Source organism: Schistocerca gregaria, chromosome 8 (assembly GCF_023897955.1).
Source record: "Schistocerca gregaria isolate iqSchGreg1 chromosome 8, iqSchGreg1.2, whole genome shotgun sequence".
NCBI classification, from domain to species: Eukaryota; Metazoa; Arthropoda; class Insecta; order Orthoptera; family Acrididae; genus Schistocerca; species Schistocerca gregaria.
The window spans coordinates 500,822,863-500,843,051 of record NC_064927.1 but is presented as its reverse complement, the minus strand read 5'-3'; the positions used below and the strand labels follow the sequence as shown (position 1 = coordinate 500,843,051).

The 20,189-nt window shown below is 39.2% G+C and overlaps 1 protein-coding gene across 3 annotated transcripts in view; it reads left to right on the top strand.

The window, feature by feature from the left end:
- LOC126285359 (protein strawberry notch) overlaps positions 1 to 20,189 on the top strand; it is a 263,199-nt gene that overhangs the window by 139,514 nt on the left and 103,496 nt on the right. For all 3 annotated transcript variants that reach the window (XM_049984680.1, XM_049984681.1, XM_049984682.1), the window contains 4 exons: positions 10,739 to 10,838; positions 16,203 to 16,367; positions 16,470 to 16,582; positions 16,822 to 16,993. In XM_049984680.1, the coding sequence (XP_049840637.1) occupies positions 10,739 to 10,838; positions 16,203 to 16,367; positions 16,470 to 16,582; positions 16,822 to 16,993 (550 nt within the window). The remainder of the gene's footprint in view (positions 1 to 10,738; positions 10,839 to 16,202; positions 16,368 to 16,469; positions 16,583 to 16,821; positions 16,994 to 20,189) is intronic.

Sequence of the window (20,189 nt, the reverse complement as noted above, 5' to 3'; positions counted from 1 at the left end):
CTGTAGGTGGTCTACATGAATTATGGTTTTATCTGCCGGGCAGAGATCTTGTGAGTACTAACTGCAGTCCTCTTTGAATATTGACTGCATTTTAGGACTTCATTTAATAAGAAGTCAACTTTTTAGACCTTGAGTCTATTATAGAACTGCTTTGGTTAATGACATCTTTCACTACACTGTACCCATTAGCCCTGTTTCTGCCCTAAATATTTTAAATTGCAATGATTTGCTCTTGTACACTAAGTATTTTATTGACACACGAGATGGGCCACCTTTGACATTTACCTTATGGTGTATTAATTCAAAGTTTAGCCATTTGATGATCAACCTTTCAAGGGATTACACAATTAATTAGTTTACGTCTTGAATGCTGAAACATAGTACATTCTTTCTAGCTTCATGAAGTGAAAATTATTCAATACAGATTATCCCCTGAAGATGCCCCTGTAATGATGTGAAACCAGTTGTGTTGCCTAATAAAGGAACCCGTGTGCAGCTAATGTGATCTTGAAGAATTTTTATTCATTTTTAAAAAAAGTGTTTTTTTTATAATTAATTTGGAAAATTATTGGTAATTTCCATACAGTAACAACAAATAATTTAGTATGTTTAGTGTTGTGTTGTTATAACTGAGAATATTACAACGAAAAATGATAGATTTTAGTCATATGGGAATTGAAAATTTCAGTACAGAAAATGTAAAATTTCAGGATATATTTATTACTCACTTACCTTATAAACATGACCTTTACAATATAATATTTCACTGTACTGGAATATGTGGGAACATAGAAGCTGTATACATATGGAGGATACATGGGAGAAACAGGTGATGTCATTGTGACAAGAAAAATGAAGTAACACTACCAATATACGGGATAAATCACCTAAAACGTGCACCCGAAAATTGCGGAAATGGAAAGTGCAATTGATGTGCAGTTCTAACAGAATGGATTGATAGTCAGGGGCTTGTATTGTTAGCCAATAAACAGAGTCTAATAATACTTAGAAAGTGTAGTTTTTCTGCAAACAAACACTTTTTTAAGTGGAACAATGGCTATTGACGTTAACAAACTAAAGTGGGGTCAGTGGTATTTGTTGCAAGATGTTAGTGCGAGTCCTTCACGAGGTTTGTAAGCTCACACTCTGACACTTATACAGTGCTTGTGGAAGCACACACTAAAGAACAACACTTGTGTGTACACTATTTATGTGGATTCTGGCCAGTGGTGAGACTATTGACCGATTGTGTTCAGAATGACCAGTGTTAGTGTCAGTACACACTTCCAATCTTCTACGGAACAACCGCAGCGCAGGTGCTAGCATTGCAGTGGAGATGTCCAAACAGGCTACACTAATACATGGTTGCACAGCATCGAGTGTAGTTGGTACGTCTTTGTAAACAGCATCTTTCACCTTCCCCACAGAAAAATCTACAGGTGTGAAATCTGTGTAACAGGTGGGCCAAGCGACAGGTCCACTGCGTCGTTTGGAAACAGTTTGTGGACACAACTTGTCAGTACCACAGGTTCCTCTATTAGCTGACGGTTCACTATCCCACAATGCACTTTTACACTCTGTGGACTTCGATGTCCCACCTTACGAAGCCAATGGGGATTGTCAACAGACCAGTAGTGCACATTTCAGTACTTTACCTGGCTGTGATTGGTAAATGATGCTTCATCGCTAAAGAAGATAGATGATATGTCTGGAGTATCCTATCTTAATGCCCACGTACAGAAGTTAACATGATTTTCATAATAGTTTCCATGCAGTTCTTGATGAGAGAGAAGTGATAGGCACGGAACCTTTGTCGATGGAGAATGCCACTTCCTTGTGTGATTGTGTGGAAGCTGACGTGCAGATCAACTGCAATGACAGCAAGAACTTCTATTTCCTTTTCGCGTGACTGGTTGAAGAGATTGTTGAATAAGTGTTGAGAAGGTTGATGTCTAGTGAAATATCTTGTCGCTTACAGTGTACAAGAATGAATGACCTATATTCTCCATACGCCGTGAGCATGTAGGCTGTTTCGGCACTGCTGAATCCCATCGTCCACTCACAACCTACTGCTTGTACTGTCACACACTGACTGACGAGCAAGTTGCACTGCACTCGTACACTGTAAGCAAACATAAGAATATTGCACAAAGCAACTGCACCGATTGAATGGCACAAACAAGTTTTGGTGTGGTAACTTTTCACAGTGCATTATCTCATGAATGAATCATGCTAGACACCTGCAACAAACGCCACTGACATTCTAATGTACCCTACTTTCAATTTGTTAACGTCAGTAGGCATTGTTTCATTTAAAATAGTGTATGTTTGCTCGAAAAGTACTCCTCCTAAGTATTATTAAAATTTGTTAATTGGCTAACAGTGCATTTCCCTGCTACAAATCTGCTCCGTGAAAACCACACATCAATAGCACTTTCCATTTCCGCAATATATTTTCCGTGCAAGCTCTAGGTGATTCATCCTGTGTACCGTATGGTGACGAGAATAGTTTACGACTGTGTCCGACCGAATATAGAAAAAGTCACTGAAATATAACGAGTTGGGGAATCTGTGTAGATTTGGTGAAAGGGGGATTTCATCACGAACAATAAAAGAAATGGAAATGTCAGCTTGGTAAGTGTCAGCAGTGTTTGGCATGATGTCAGTTGTTTCATCTTACCATGTGCTAGTTGTTGGTGACTGTGATTTATTGCTTATTTTGCATATAATTGCCAGTCTGAAGAAGAGAATAGTAACACAAGTTTGGCATCAACCGACAGGAGACCTAGTTCAGGCCGAATGGTTGAAGTAACAGAGAAACTTGAGGTACAATCTCATGAACAGTGGGAAGATTGTCATTGCAGTACGTTGCAGTGTTTAACACACACTTCTGAGCACAACAGGAAAGGATTCTTCATAAGATTAATCTGCTCAGTATTAAAAGTAGGCAGAGTACTTACTTATCTGGTCTAATAGACATTATGGCAGTTACTCAAAGGAGGTATAAGAAAACCAAATTTGAAGCACAGTTTCATGATCTGAGTTAAAGATATAAGTGTAGAATCCCAGTAGATGGGCATATTGTTGAAAGAAATTATGTTCGTGTCCATCTTTGATATTTCTTAGAAACGGCTAGAGACCTTGCGGAAAAATCTAAAGGTTGGTGCACTCCAGGCTGACAGACACGGAAAACACAAATTAACCAAAGAAGCATTCAAAATTAATTCTGTGTTGTATTGAGATCACATGAAGTCCTTTAAAGGAAGACAGATCCATTGTAATGTCCATGATTCACAAAACAATGTACTTGCCAAATAGCTCAACAGTTAAGGAAATGCATGCTATATTTACAAGGTAAGGATCCCAATAGTCCAGCATCATATGAAAGCTGTAGGAAAATATTCTGTAGCAAATATTTAACTTCAGTTTTGGATATCCTCAGAGGGATATGTACAGTATATACTACTTTCATCAGCTGAGGTGAGTTAATTGATTTCATGTTCCATGGGTTGTTTTGATTATAGATCGTAATTATACGGAACCAGTCATCATTCACATTGCAAATTAATTTGTATGTATAAGTCGTACCCACTACCTTTTACACATCACTATAATAGAAATTCTTGTATGCCATAGGGAATAGGAGGCATTGTCAAGGAGAAACTTTCTCAGCTTGTTTTTGATTTTATATGACCGTTTTAAGCGATCAAAGATTTTTGTTGCAGCATTGTACACCCCTCTTTTTACCAAAGAGAACCTTAACATGGAGAAATGAAAGCATATTTCCTTCTGGCACTGTAGTTATGTACAGAATTGTTCCTTTTGTACTGTAGTGGATTATTTACTCCAAAATTTATGAGGGAATAAATATACTGTCAAGCAGTGGTCAGAATGCCAAACTCCTTAAACAGACGTCTACAAGATGATTATGCGTGAATGCCACATCTTATTCTTACAGTATGTGTTTGTGTAATGATGGTTTTCTTTCATAAAGATGACTTACCCCTGAATGTTTTTACATTATTCCATACAACATTATTTTATTATTTCCTCACCATGTGTTAATTTATCATTATTGTCGTACCCTTTGCTGTACAGAACTGAATACATTGCATGTTTTTAAAATTGAGGAGGAGACCATTCACAGAAAATCAGTCACTGACACTTCCCACAATTTATGCTTGGATTGATTAGAGTCATTTGCAAAAAGAATTAATTCGGCTTGTTGTATATTAGATGGAAGACTGTGTACATATATGAGGAACAATAGTGGACCTAAGATTGAGCCGTAGGGAACCAGATGCATTATTCTCCCGCCCCAGTCAGAATTATGTCCCTGGACTGTATTGGTTGAATTAGTGAGAACAACTTTTTGCATTCTTTTGGTTAGATATGAAATTATCCGTTGGTTGGCTATACTATAAATCCCATAAAACTACAATCTGTCTAGGAGAATACTATGATTCACACAGTCATACGCCTTAGAGAGGTCACAGAAAATACCAAGTAGCATTGTTTTATTATTTAATTCTTGTAAAATCTGCTGTGTGAACATTTAAACACGATTCTCAGTTGAGCAACCCTTTCTGAAACTTAAGCAGTGGTTTGCTGAGAGTATCATTTTTGCTTAGGTGAGACACTATTTGAGAATACATCACCTTCTCTAAAATTTTGGAAAATGATGTTGACAGTGAAATAGTTCGATAGTTGTTGACATCTCTTACCACCTTTCTTAAAGAGGGATTTAAAAAGGCATATTTCAGTCTCTCTGGAAAAGTGCCTGGAGTTAGTGAAGGATTATGTATTTCATGTAAGACCAGGCTTATCATATGGGCACAAATCGTTAGTACTGTTTCGGGAACACCATCAAAAACAGACGAGCTTCTATTTTTCATAGAATGTATAGTTTTCTTAATTTCAGGAGGAGAAGTTGATAATACAACCATCCATATGTTTGGATGTCAAAAATAGAATCATTTCACAAAAATTGTGCAGACCGTAGGAAAATTGAAGCTAAATTGTGTGCATTCAATACAAAATGCATCTTAAAAAAGCCAAACAATTTTATACTCATAAACAACTTGTGAGGCCCACTTCCAAGGAAAATATTGATAGAAATATAATAATAACGGATTTCCAAAAGAATGATCCATACCTAATTTGTCAACTAATGACATTTATTCCTGCAGACAGCTTTCACTGTTCTCCTTCAATATACATGTTTTGTCAAGTGGACACTCAATATTCTATACATACCCAGAGATAGTTTCACATAAAGCAGCAGATGAAGTGTGTTCTATGTTACATAGTTTTATATTTTGCAGACACACTCAATTACAAAAGCTTTTTCCATGTATAAAAAATTCTTCATTTGATTAACTCTTACTTGATTGATTGCAGTTTTTTATATCCATAACTGTTTCTAAACCTTTTCTCTGTCACTAGTTGTTGCTTAACTTTTTTGTTACCTGAGTGTTCTACTTTATAGTCAACATCATCATGTAACGTATCTAATTTGCCAAGTGCTCCTGCATACCTTCCAATTGAGGTACATCTTTCTTCTTCTTCTTCTTCTTCTTCTTCTTCTTCTTTTTTTTCTTCCGTCATCAGTCTACTGACTGGTTTGATGTGGCCTGCCCCGAATTCCTTTCCTGTGCTAACCTCTTCATCTCAGAGTAGCACTTGCAACCTACGTCCTCAATTATTTGCTTGACATATTCCAATCTCTGTCTTCCTCTACAGTTTTTGCTCTCTACAGCTCCCTCTAGTACCATGGAAGTCATTCCCTAATGTCTTAGCAGATGTCCTATCATCCTGTCCCTTCTCCTTATCATTGTTTTCCACATATTCCTTTCCTCTCCGATTCTGCGTAGAACCTCCTCATTCCTTACCTTATCAGTCCAGCTAATTTTCAACATTCGTCTATAGCACCACATCTCAAATGCTTCGATTCTCTTCTGTTCCGGTGTTCCCACAGTCCATGTTTCACTACCATACAATGCTGTACTCCAGACGTACATCCTCAGAAATTTCTTCCTCAAATTAAGGCAAGTATTTGATATTAGTAGACTTCTCTTGGCCAGAAATGCCTTTTTTGCCAGAGCGAGTCTGCTTTTGATGTCCTCCTTGCTCCATCCGTCATTGGTTATTTTACGGCCTAGGTAGCAGAATTCCTTAACTTCATTGACTTCGTGACCCTCAATCCTGATGTTAAGTTTCTCGCTGTTCTCATTTCTACTACTTCTCATTACCTTCATCTTTCTCCGATTTACTCTCAAACCATACTGTGTACTCACTAGACTGTTCATTCCGTTCAGCAGATCATTTAATTCTTCTTCACTTTCACTCAGGATAGCAATGTCATCAGCGAATCATATCATTGATATCCTTTCACCTTGTATTTTAATTCCACTCCTGAACCATTCTTTTATTTCCATCATTGCTTCCTCGATGTACAGATTGAAGAGTAGGGGCGAAAGGCTACAGTCTTGTCTTACACCCTTCTTAATACGAGCACTTCGTTCTTGATCGCCCACTCTTATTATTCCCTCTTGGTTGTTGTACATATTGTATATGATCCGTCTCTCGCTATAGCTTACCCCTACTTTTATAGCTTACCCCTACTTTTTTCAGAATCTTGAACAGCTTGCACCATTTGATATTGTCGAACGCTTTTTCCAGGTTGACAAATCCTATGATCGTGTCTTGATTTTTCTTTAGCCTTGCTTCCATTATTAGCCGTAACGTCAGAATTGCCTCTCTCGTGCCTTTACTTTTCCTAAAGCCAAACTGATCGTTACCTAGTGCATTCTCAATTTTCTTTTCCATTCTTCTGTATATTATTCTTGTAAGCAGCTTCGATGCATGAGCTGTTAAGCTGATTGTGCGATAATTCTCACACTTGTCAGCTCTTGCCGTCTTCGGAATTGTGTGGATGATGCTTTTCCGAAAGTCAGATGGTATGTCGCCAGACTCATATATTCTACACACCAACGTGAATAGTCGTTTTGTTGCCACTTCCCCTAATGATTTTAGAAATTCTGATGGAATGTTATCTATCCCTTCTGCCTTATTTGACCGTAAGTCTTCCAAAGCTCTTTTAAATTCCGATTCTAATACTGGATCCCCTATCTCTTCTATACCGACTCCTGTTTCTTCTTCTATCACGTCAGACAAATCTTCACCCTCATAGAGGCTTTCAATGTATTCTTTCCACCTATCTGCTCTCTCCTCTGCATTTAACAGTGGAATTCCCGTTGCACTCTTAATGTTACCACTGTTGCTTTTAATGTCACCAAAGTTTGTTTTGACTTTCCTGTACGCTGAGTCTGTCCTTCCGACAATCATATCTTTTTCGATGTCTTCACACTTTTCCTGCAGCCATTTCGTCTTAGCTTCCCTGTACTTCCTATTTATTTCATTCCTCAGCAACTTGTATTTCTGCATTCCTGATTTTCCCGGAACATGTTTGTACTTCCTCCTTTCATCAATCAACTGAAGTATTTCTTCTGTTACCCATAGTTTCTACGCAGCTACCTTCTTTGTACCTATGTTTTCCTTCCCAACTTCTGTGATGGCCCTTTTTAGAGACGTCCATTCCTCTTCAACTGTGTTGCCTACTGCGCTATTCCTTATTGCTGTATCTATAGCGTTAGAGAACTTCAAACGGATCTCGTCATTCCTTAGAACTTCCGTATCCCACTACTTAGCGTATTGATTCTTCCTGACTAATGTCTTGAACTTCAGCCTACTCTTCATCACTACTATATTGTGATCTGAGTCTATATCTGCTCCTGGGTACGCCTTACAATCCGGTATCTGATTTTGGAATCTCTGTCTGACCATGTTGTAATCTAATTGAAATCTGCCCGTATCTCCCGGCCTTTTTCAAGTATATCTCCTCCTCTTGTGATTCTCGAACAGGGTATTCACTATTACTAGCTGAAACTTGTTACAGAACTCAATTAGTCTTTCTCCTCTTTCATTCCTTGTCCCCACTTGGCAGTCCCCTCCCGGAGATCCGAATGGGGGACTATTCTGGAATCTTTTGCCAATGGAGAGATCATCGTGACAGTTACAGGCCACATGCCCTGTGGATACACGTTACGTGTCTTTAATGCAGTGGTTTCCATTCCCTTCTGCATCCTCATGTCGTTGATCATTGCTGATTCTTCCGCCTTTAGGGGCAATTTCCCACCCCTAGGACAAGAGAGTGCCCTGAACCTCTATCCGTTCCTCCGCCCTCTTTGACAAGGCCGTTGGCAGAATGAGGCTGACTTCTTATGCCGGAAGTCTTCGGCCGCCAATGCTGATTATTTATCAAAATTTAGAGAGTGGCGGTGATCGAACCCGGGACCGAAGACGTTTTGATTATGAATCAAAGACGTTACCCCTAGACCACGGGTACGGAGCATCCATATGTCTACAGTCTTCTGACCCACCGCGTCCCTTCAACTTCATTCTGCCTCTAGGACCTTGAGAACTTCGCCTCTAACGCGCGTAGGATTGGTTTGAAGTGTCAGTTGTACATCATTGCTGTAGGGGTTCCCTCCACTGTGTCAGCAGAAGCACAAGTTCTTCTGAAATGAATCCTATATAGAATCTCTTTTATGAAGCGGTAAAGCGCCGGTAGACAGGCACAATAAATAAAACACACACACAAAATTTCTAGCTTTCGCAACCGACAGTTGCTTCTTCAGGAAAGAGGGAAGGAGAGGGAAAGACGAAAGGATGTGGGTTTTAAGGGAGAGGGTAAGGAGTCATTACAATCCCGGGAGCCGAAAGACTACCTTAGGGGGGAAAAAGGACAGGTGTACACTCACGCGCGCACACACACACACACATATCCATCCGCACATACACAGACACAAGCAGACATTTGTAAAGGCAAAGAGTTTGGGCAGAGATGTCAGTCGAGGTGGAAGTACAGAGGCAAAGAAGTTGTTGAAAGACAGGTGAGGTATGAGCGGCGGCAACTTGAAATTAGCGGAGGTTGAGGCCTGGCGGATATCGAGAAGAGAGGATATACTGAAGGGCAAGTTCCCATCTCCGGAGTTCGGATAGGTTGGTGTTGGTGGGAAGTATCCAGATAACCCGGACGGTGTAACACTGTGCCAAGATGTGCTGGCCGTGCACCAAGGCATGTTTAGCCACAGGGTGATTCTCATTACCAACAAACACTGTCTGCCTGTGTTCATTCTTGCGAATGGACAGTTTGTTGCTGGTCATTCCCACATGTGCGAAAGCTAGAAATTTTGTGTGTATTTTTGTGTGTTTTATTTATTGTGCCTGTCTACCGGCGCTTTCCCGCTTGGTAAGTCTTGGAATCTTTGTTTTTAATATATTTTTCCCATGTGGAAGTTTCTTTCTATTTTATTTGAATCTCTCTTATGCTTAGATTGACTCGAGAAAGTACACTTCCAAGGTATGTGAAGTTTTCACATTTTCCAGGGGGTAATTACAAAGGTTAGCTGGTCAGCCTAACTTGTTCACTGCCATTACAATGATTTTGTCTTCATGTATTTTGATGTTGTATTTCTGGAATTCATCCATCTATTTCTCCACCTACAACTGCAATGCCAGCTTTGTTTCTCCCTAGATCACACCCAGTTACTAAAAACCAAGGCATTAAGCTGTTATTGGGATTTCTTGATATTCTTCATTTTGTCATCTGTGATATCTACTCTAGCGTTTCGAGGTATTATTTAAAGATTTCAGAACATTTCAACAATACTTCATTTATGATTTTTTAAATTAATTGAGGTTTAGTCCGGTGGGTCTGATAATTTTGTATGGCTTGTAGAGTTTCCATCACACTGTTCTATGTTTTAAGTGTAAAACTGTTATTAACCAGAAAGTTCGGACACTGCAGTGCTTTTTCAAGCTGGTGATGTATCCTATTTGGGTCTTGATTTATCCAGACAGTTATAGAAGCACCTACAGTTTAAAACAGTCTCTGAACCAGCCAGCTGCACATTTTTTTAAATATGAAAATCGGGGTAGGAACACAAGGTATGAGAGGGTTGTTGGAACCTATATTAAAATTTATAAACTGTAATTAACAGACTAATTGGCAATATTGAGTCAGCATTCAAATATGAGCAATCTTGTGTTCCAAAGCTTTATCATGCATTGCAAAGGTGGAGTATTAATTATGATGTATTGTGCATGTACGTTTGTTATTACTTGTTGCTGATGGTTTCATGATGCCATCACATTATCACATTTGGAGTCCATATGCATGTTAAGTAACAACTTTCCAACAGTACGGTTTCTTTTTCTGCAGTTCGACTGTAAATTGCTTCAAATGGTGGCTCAGAAGCTGTTGTTAATATACGCACCACATTTTCTGAAGCTCTTGGCTTTCTAATCCTGAATCAAGTGGAGAGTCTAAAATTATCATGTTCAAGTTTTAGCTGTGTTATAGACATGGTAGTCACAGAGGTTGTTATTAGAACTTTACAAAGGCCTCAGCTGTGAAAATAATTGCTGCTTGACATGAAACACATTGTGTGTGTCCCATTTATCTGCAACTGGGTAACAAAGCTAACATTTCCTGCTCTTCTATCATCTACTTGGTGATGCTTACAGTAAATGTGCTCTTGTAGCTATTTTTGGGGTGCATTTATTATTAAGGTTGTAGTGCACAGTTGCAGTTCCAACATGCCTTTTGTAGCACTGTCGATTGCATTGTGTGTAAACCTGATTGGAAATTAATGTGTTTGTGTTTTATTTACAGATGACTGGTCGGAAGGGTCGTGTTGTACAGACTGAAGATGGTATTCAGTACGAATCACGGTCAGAAGTTGATGTTCCTTTAGAAACTCTGAACTTGACAGGTTTGTTGTTCTTACTTTATATCAGCTGCTTTGATAGAACTTGATAAAATCCCATACTCCTTTTATTTCATAACCAAGAAACCACATACATCTTGGATTTTTCATTTTTTTAAATTGTTGCTTCTACAAATATTTTTCTTATTTCTGAGAATCAATTTTCAATGGGAGCAGTGTAATAACACCAATTCAGAGTCTCTCAGTTGAATGAAACAGCCATATACCGTGAATTTTGTAATCAATTGTAACTGTAATAAAAATTTGTCAATTTATACTGAAAATTTTAGAAAAAAAGGAACTTAACACGCTTCTGATTATGTGATTTACAAGGCAACAATTCAGTGAACATATTAATATTTTTTTATTTTTAAAGAGTCACTATATTCCAGCACTGTTACCCACACATGAGAAAACCAAATCATACAAGAAAGCGGTTTGAGTTCCGTAATTTTGCGTAACATTATGATCAGAGTCCTCTGCCAAGTCTTAAGAGTATTTTTGGTGTCATGCAAAACATGCAGTTTTGCAGTAATTTTTACAGTGTATATGTAGACATGTGACTAGGAAAAAATCTTTTATGTTGTTAATGATTATCTCCTTCTGTCATATTGCATTAATTTTACACAATAAAATGATTAATATGGTCTTGGGGCTGGACAACAGATACAGTGCAAATTTTTAAGTCATACATTAATCTTCAGCCTCTGGTCTGGTTTAGATAAATCAGTAATATGTTTTCCCCATGAACTTGCGGTGAGACTGACCTGTTCAAAGTTTAGGAATCTCTAAAATACATTATCCCAATTAAATTGCACATAGCCCTATTCCGAATTCCATGCCACTTTCCTTGACATTGACCTCATCCCCACTGAAGGTCAACTACATACTTCTGTTCGGAGTAAAACTTTTAACAAATAACAGTACTTACATTTTGATAGTTACCACACTTACCATGTCAGACAGTGCCTTCCATACAGCCTTGGAAGTTGAGACCAACATATTTGTTCAGATACAGACTCTTTACAGCAATACACCACCATATTCACCTCAGCCTTCACTATATGTAACTACCCACCCAGCCTAGTTCAAAAGCAGATTTCCCGCAACATCAAATACAATCATGGCATTGCTGATCCCTCCAAGAAACAACTTAGTACAATTCTTGTCACCCAGTACTGTTGTGGTCTTGAGTATGTTAAAGAGCTACTTAAGCAAGGCTATGACTTCCTAAAATCATGCCCCAGAATGAGGGCCATTCTGCCTTACATTTTGCCCACTGCAAGAGTTAACATCATATAGTTGCTCACCCTTGAACACCATATTTTGGCATCATAACCTAAAATTACGAATGCTGATTTTCCTCTTGTATTGTTTCTTGTCGTACGTGTTGCTTCGTGATAATAATTGTCAATGTTAGAGCATGAATACCAACAAATACCTCCAATAGAAATTACAAAATAGAGGCAGTTACTTAATCTAGTACATCTTAAATAAATAAAAGTTATTAATGACGATTTCCCAAACAAAAACTTTGAAATTTCTGTACCCTCTCACCTAGAACAGCTTTTCATACCCCCCCCCCCTCCCCTCCTCCCCCCCCCCCCACCCCACCCCACCGGTCCCAAACCTCTGCTGTATCCTGGTCCATCCTTGTGCTTTTTCCATACCCTTTTCCCTGCCCTCAGGCTATTACTCCTGTGGTCGTGCCCATTGAAGACTTGCCCCCACGCACCCTCCTACCATCATCTGCACCACCCCATAGGTGGCAAATCATTTATTATCAAAAGGAGAGCCACCTGTGAAACTGCACATTTCATGTACCACCTTTTATATAAACACTTTCTGGCCTTCTACATTGGTATAACTACCACCAAGTTAACAGGTATGTTAAGTGGAAAGCTCACAACATTCTGTTGCAGAGTACGATCTACAACATAGTGGTTGTGACCACAGTGCTTATTTCACCACACATGCCCATCTGAATTGCTCCTCATGAACCGTTTGCTCAGAACTCCTCAGGTGAGAGCTGGCAGTACAACATGTTTGGTTCTTGTCAGCCACCTGGCTGAAATTCCTGTGGTCTTATCATTTCTTTTCAGTAACTATATATTTTTTTTTAAATTTTCGTTTAGTTATCTATACATTTTATTTTTCCAGCCTGTCTATTTTTTCCTAGCCTCCCTCATGTGTTTACCATTTACAGTGCACTTAGCTTTCTACTCCTATAAACACTTGCATGATGTTTTCAGTAATCTCTGTCTCACTTAGTACTCTGCCTTCAACCTCTAAACTCATGGTTTTTCAAATCATATCCATGCAGCCCCCAACATTCAGTCTCTCCTTCTCACCCCAACTAGTAAGTGTCCCCTGACGACTTTTCAGTAGTTCTCCCCATTTCTTAATCCTCACCAGTCCATTTCTTTCATCCCTCTTCCTTTCCCTTTGACCCTTCTGCTGGAAGAAAGAGACACTGGCTCCAAAATCTTGCACATTTCCATATCATTTATATGTGTTTTCTCTTGCTGCCACTTTGTTCGTAGATTGTTTTATCTGTCCATTGAAGTTACACTATTTCCAATATTGTCTGACAGGAAACAAATAAACAAATGGGGTGGGATTGGGGGTGGGGGTGGGGGGTAGTACATTGTGTCCTACTGTTCTTCCTTAAAAGAGAGGGGGAGAGAGAAGAAAACACAATAGAAGCCCAATATAATGCGTCTGTTGGGGTCCACACTTTACTCCCATGTTATAGTGTACCAGCTTCATATCGAGAGTAGTCAGCCATGTAATGACAAACTACGCACAGAAAGTTAACACGTCATGCAATATTATACATACTGTAGTATACAATATTTAAATTGAAAGAACATTGGAAGTAAAACATTTCAGAAACTTGCCAAATGGAGTACTGTAATTAGACGTACTTTGCTCGAACGTTGACCAAACAATAACACAAGTTTCAATACGGTGTATAAAGTAAACTGTCAAATACAGCAAGATCATTTACAACACTGCCTGCAAACATACTTATAGTATGTCATTATTCTACTACTTTAAAGATGTCAGTTAGCTTTCTTTGCCAAATTATTTCACACAGTTCCTTTAGTGTCTATTGTTTTATGCACATCAGTTGCAAGAACTCAGTTTCGTTTGGTTGACTTTGTCACTCCATCCATGTAATCACTTTACACTTTATTTATATTATTCAATATTTCATGTGTACTGGGAACATCATCTATACTTTCTTTTTCAGCTTCGTCGTCTTAATTCTCGACAGCTTAACTACTCTTGTTTTGAACAGCATCAGTAATGTCCTTATCATCTACGATCTACAAAATCAGTTCTTCATTATCAATGACTCCCCAACTTTTCGAGTCTTAGAGATCAATATTGCACTGTAGAAAATCTCTTGCAGACCAAATATCCCTACTGTTAAAATCTATGTCTCTACAACATTCATCTGTTGCACTTTCTTCAATGTAACATCATTTACATTTACAGATTTCAAGAACATTTTCATTTCCTCATCTGAACTTGCTACTGTTGAAGTGAGCAGTTCATGGTGATAATGAGCCTTAAATGCTCATATGGTGCCCTGATCATGTAGCTAAATGAATGCTGTTCTGTTTTTTTGGCAAAAACAGAGTTTTTATTTTTCCATCTTCTGATTCCAACACATCAGCGCGTAAATGAGCTGTACAGTGATCAAGGTTTAGTAGAGCTTCTTCTCTCAGCTTATAAGTGACCATAGTTGCTTTCTCACTTACAGAACAAACTGTTCTTGAAACCAATTAGTGAAAATGTCACTTGTTATCCAAGCATAAATTGAATGCCTGTAAGTCAATTTTGATGTTAGCTTGTTCACATACTTGAAATCATTGTGAACTTTTACATTTGCCTGTACAAAAAACATTCAACTTATGGCTCCGATTTATTTGTGGCACCGAGAAGGGTTATTCTGCCTTTATCCATGTTCAGACTGATCTTTTTTCTGATTTTTTTTGTATTGAGAGTTCTGGTCAGAACCAACTGATAACAAAGTGCCATTTCATCACAATTATACACCTGATTATTATTTAAATTTTTATCTAGCATTACTTTTTGTAGAATGCAGGAAACTGCGAAACAGATTCCTTGTCGCAGGACCTTGCTTCTCCTTCAGTGGTCGTTTGATGAATTCCATGGTGACATTTCCATCTTGGAAACCATATGTCGGAAGCTATAAAGTTTGTTGCCATGTAAATCAAAGTGAAAATTTTTAGCTAGGGCCTGAAAGTAGCTTGCCTTCATTTCTCATTATTAAAAACCTCAAATAAAGTTATTTGTCAAGTTCACTGTCTTTTCCTAGTTTACTCCTTTTTCTGTCCATTCCCACATCACTTTCAACTGTGTTCTGAGATTATTCTCTTCTTTCACCCATTCCCTGATTGTTACTTCTGGTACACCACATTCATGGAGTAACTTGCTTGAGATTTGCCACTCTTCACATAATTGATAATTTTTAGTTTAACACTCACAGAGTACGCTTTCTGTTTCTGTGATCAACAAACACACAGAAATCTACACAGTGAATGAATAATTTATGATCCACATGATGTTGGATTGTCAAGCACTGTTGCATAGTCACTTTGTTGACTGTGTCACAATGTTAACTGCAAGATACGTCTTCAAAGTTCAAAGCTTCTGTCCCACAACATTCCTGATATGTCGATAAAACAACTCAAATGTTGGGTTTAATTTCATCCCTCAATTTTGGTTATTGTTTAAAGACCTTATAGGCAGCAGTTTTAAATTATACTCTGAAAGGCTAATGCAGACTGTAATAAGATGGGTGTTTTTTCTTTTTTTCTGTTTTTTCTTTTTAGGGGGGGGGGGGGGGGAGGAGCATGTGCTTGTGTGTGTAAAATACATTGGAAGTTAAAAAAAAAATATTTATAAATGATATTTTATTTTGGGGGACATCTTTATACATGCTATATCTGAAACTGTGGTATATCAGGTGCGGTGTATCGGGTTTCTATTGTACATTGTAGGAACAGTGGATGTGGCACACTCATAGTCAGAAAGCAGCAAAAGTAAAGGGTCAGAAATTTACGCTAGTCAATGAATCTAAAATTCCTCTAATCAGCTCCCTTGCTAGCTGTGGTACAGGGCTTCCAGGACTGTGCAACCAACTGGTATATGTAATCATGTGTTGTATGTCAAGCTTATTTGAAAAACTGAAACATGTTGGTCGGATCTGTGCAAATCTGTTCTTGTATGTGTCAAATCCCATTTTAACAAGTGTGTTTTTGACATCCTGTACAGTTCACGCAGAAAGATGCTTCATAGACGATTTTTTGTTTTTTGTTTTTTTTTTGTTTTCAGAGAAGCAAAGATTTATGGATGGTGAGAAGGATGTGGCCATAATATCAGAAGCAGCTTCTAGTGGTATATCTCTTCAGAGTGACAGAAGAGCAAGGAATCAGAGGCGACGTGTCCATATAACACTGGAATTACCCTGGAGTGCTGATCGTGCTATACAACAATTTGGTTAGATTTGGTTCACTGGTGCATGTTCTTGTCATCAGATTGACTGCTAACGGTCTTCAATGGTGATGCATTGAAATTTATATTGTTCTTCATTTTTTTTAGGTCGAACACACCGTAGTAATCAAGTTAATGCACCTGAATACATTTTCTTAATTTCCGATCTGGCTGGGGAAAGAAGATTTGCTTCAATAGTGGCCAAGAGGCTGGAGAGTTTGGTAAGTTATAAGTTATTGTTACTCCTCCAGTCTTGCTTTTATTCTGGAGTTTAGCAAATATTAATATATGTATAAAAAAAGCTTGAAAGATCTATGCATTTTTACCAGTGTTGTTGCTTGTGTCCCTATAAATATTGCGCATCTTTTTTTACGTTAAAAAAACAACTGAAAACTGGTTTATATTGTGTTCTTAAGAGCATTTCATTCATAGCTTTGTATTAAAAGTTCATTCTTCGCAGGGAGCACTAACTCATGGTGACCGCCGAGCAACGGAGACAAGAGACTTATCTCAATTTAATATTGACAATAAGTACGGTCGATCAGCCCTAGAAGCCACTATGAAAACAATAATGGGCTATGAACCACCACTAGTACCTCCACCAAAGGACTATAAGGGAGATTTCTTTAAAGGTATTAATTTTTATGTCTGTCTGTGACATGTACGACTGTATTGACCTGTGGTTTTGGATAACCCATTGTAAAAATTTCCTCTGCTGCATATATTCTTGTCTGTTGTTTCTTTATGCATTTTACTTCATGGAGAAACTGCCTGTTGTTTCAAAAACTTGACATTTAGTTGTAGATTGTGTGTGTGTGTGTGTGTGTTTGTGTGTGTGTGTGTGTGTGTGTGTGTGTGTGTGTGTGTGTGTGTGTGTGTGTGTGCGCGTGCGTGCGTGCGTGATGTGGTCACCACTTTGACTGCTAAATGTAGCATCATCATCTTGTAATCATTATTTTGTATAAACCATAGTCCATTTTTCTTGTTCAGTTATGTCAATGCTAGCTCATCGTTTATTAACAATGAAATGTGCATCATATATAACAGAGGTGGAGGGGGGAGCAGCAGAAAATAGACATGTTGGAAAATGTAAGATGTAGAAAACTATAAAATGTGGTGGAGAAAGAAGTAGTTATTGTGAAGAAATGCTGAGATGGAAGGAATTAACATAAATTAATGTCAGGTGGGTGGTGAGAAGCAAGGGCATGTTGTAGTGCTTGTTTCTACCTGCAGAGTTCTGATGAACTGGTGTCTGGAGGAAGAAACCAGATGGTGCATGTGGTGAAATGGGCACCGAGGTCATGACTGTCATATTGTACAGCATGCTCTGCAGCAGGACATTGCGTGTTGCCTGTATACACCCTCTGCCTATGCCCTTTCATTCTGACCAATAGCTGGTTGGTAGTCACGCTGATGTAAAAGGCTGAACAGTGTTTACATAACAGCTGGTATGTGACATGTCATTTCACAGGTGGCTCTCCCTTCGGTAGTTCATGCTTTGCCAGTTACAGGGCTGATATATATATATATATATATATATATATATATATATATATATATATATATATATATATATATATATATATATTCCACCTGGGAAAAATATATCTAAAAACAAAGATGATGTAACTTACCAAACGAAAGCGCTGGCATGTTGATAGACATACAAACAAACACAAACATACACACAAAATTCAAGCTTTCGCAACCAACGGATTCTTCATCAGGAAAGAGGGAAAGAGAGGGAAAGGCGAAAGGATGTGGGATTTAAGGGAGAGGGAAAGGAGTCATTCCGATCCCGAGAGCGGAAAGACTTACCTTAGGGGAGGAAAAGGGACAGGTAGACACACGCGCACGCACACATCCATCCGCACATATACAGAACAAGCAGATATATGTAAAGGCAAAGAGTTTGGGCAGAGATGTCAGTTGAGGCGGAAGTACAGAGGCAAAGATGTTGTTGGATGACAGGTGAGGTATGAGCGGTGGCAACTTGAAATTAGTGGAGGTTGAGGCCTGGTGAGTAACGGGAAGAGAGGATATATTGAAGGGCAAGTTCCCATCTCTGGAGTTCAGATAGGTTGGTGTTAGTGGGAAGTATCCAGATAACCCTGACGGTGTAACACTGTGGCAAGATGGAATGCGACATCACATGGGATGTAAGCAGCAATCTGGAGGGTTGGGGAAGGTGAAGAAGAAGAAGAAGAAGAAGAAGAAGAAGAAGAAGAAGTTGTGGTACTGTATGGGTGGGGAAAGAGACGAACACTGTCTGGTGGAGTTTGTAGGGACTAGACTACCAATGGGCGCGGCATCAGGAGGTTGTGGGGCACGGACAGGGGGGAAAAAGGAACAAAATAGGAGAGGAGCACTAACAGTCAGAAGGATGTGCCAGCAGAGAGCTGCAAATAAACAGGGTAGGAGATGAGAATGGGGAGGAGATGATAGGCCAGAGGGGGTAGAAACTGTTGGATGGAGGGTGTGGAGACAGTGTGTTATAGTAGGTTGAGGCCGGGATAATTACGGGAGCGGAGAATGTGTCGTAAGAATAATTCCCATCCGCACAGTTCAGAAAAGCTGGTGGTGGAGGGAAGGATCCAGAAGGCTCGTGTAGTGAAGCAGCCATTGAAATCAAATGTGTTATTTTGAGCTACATAATGTGCCACAAGGTGGTCTACTTTGCTCTCGGCCACAGTTTGGCTGTGGCCATTCATCCTGGTGGACAGCTGATTGGTAGTCATACCAATGTAAAAGCTGTGCAGTGATTGCAGCAGACCTGGTTAATCACATAGCTGCTTTCACAGGTGGCCTGGCGCCTGATGGGATAGGAAAAACTATGGCAGGACCTGAATAGGAAGTGCTGGGTGGGTGGACTGGTCAGGTTTTGGACCTTGGTCTTTATAGGAATATTATCCTTACGGCAAGGGGATGGGATTGGGAGTGGCATAGAGGTGGACTAGTATGTTGTGGCGACAGAACATGACTTTAGGAGGGGTGGGAAGTATCTTGGGTAGAATGGCACGATGGTAAGTAATCAAAGCCCTCCACACTCCACCAGCTAGCATTTGTCTCTCCCTCCACCCGTGCACTACTATCCCTTCCTCTTCTCCAGATTGCTGTTCGCCTTCCACATGATGTTGCATTCTGGCCTGAGGTGCTGGAGTTGGTAGCTGTGTGTGTTTGGGGGGGGGGGGGGGCCACGTGCTTGTACGCGTCTCTCTTTTACTGACAAAGGCTGTAAGCTTAATGTGAGTGTCTTGTAATTGTGCCTGTTTGAAACTTGAAATATCTTCTTTACGGTAGTAACAATTTGTCTTTCTCTACATTATTCATTTTCACAGTTGTAATGAATGGTTTCTCTGTTGCTGCAATATTCCGCTGACTGCATCTCACTTGATGTTTTATCAAAACATTCCATTCCCTGTTTCATAGCGTAAACAACTTCATGGTATGCAACTTTCCACTAATTGCTTGATAAATGTTCAAGTGGCTGTTGATGCAGTCATATATGTACTGTATTTGGATCGGAATAACAAGGGGATACGCAGTTGTGTACAATTTAGTTTTAAATGAGGCAAGTCACTTTGCGTACAGAACGCTTGTGGCAGCAGTAGCTGTGCAGTTTCTTATGGAACCTCCACTAACTTGCAGCTTGGGATTTGTTTTGCAGGACAGTAATAACCTTATTACTTTTCTGTGCTCTTTCACTGCTTTTGTTAGATACTCTGTTGCTTAAGAATAAGTGTGCTAAACATCTAGACAAAGAACTTGATGTTCTCTCTGAGGTTTTCTCAGTATGGCTGGTTAATGGTGTGCTTCTGGGTATACAGC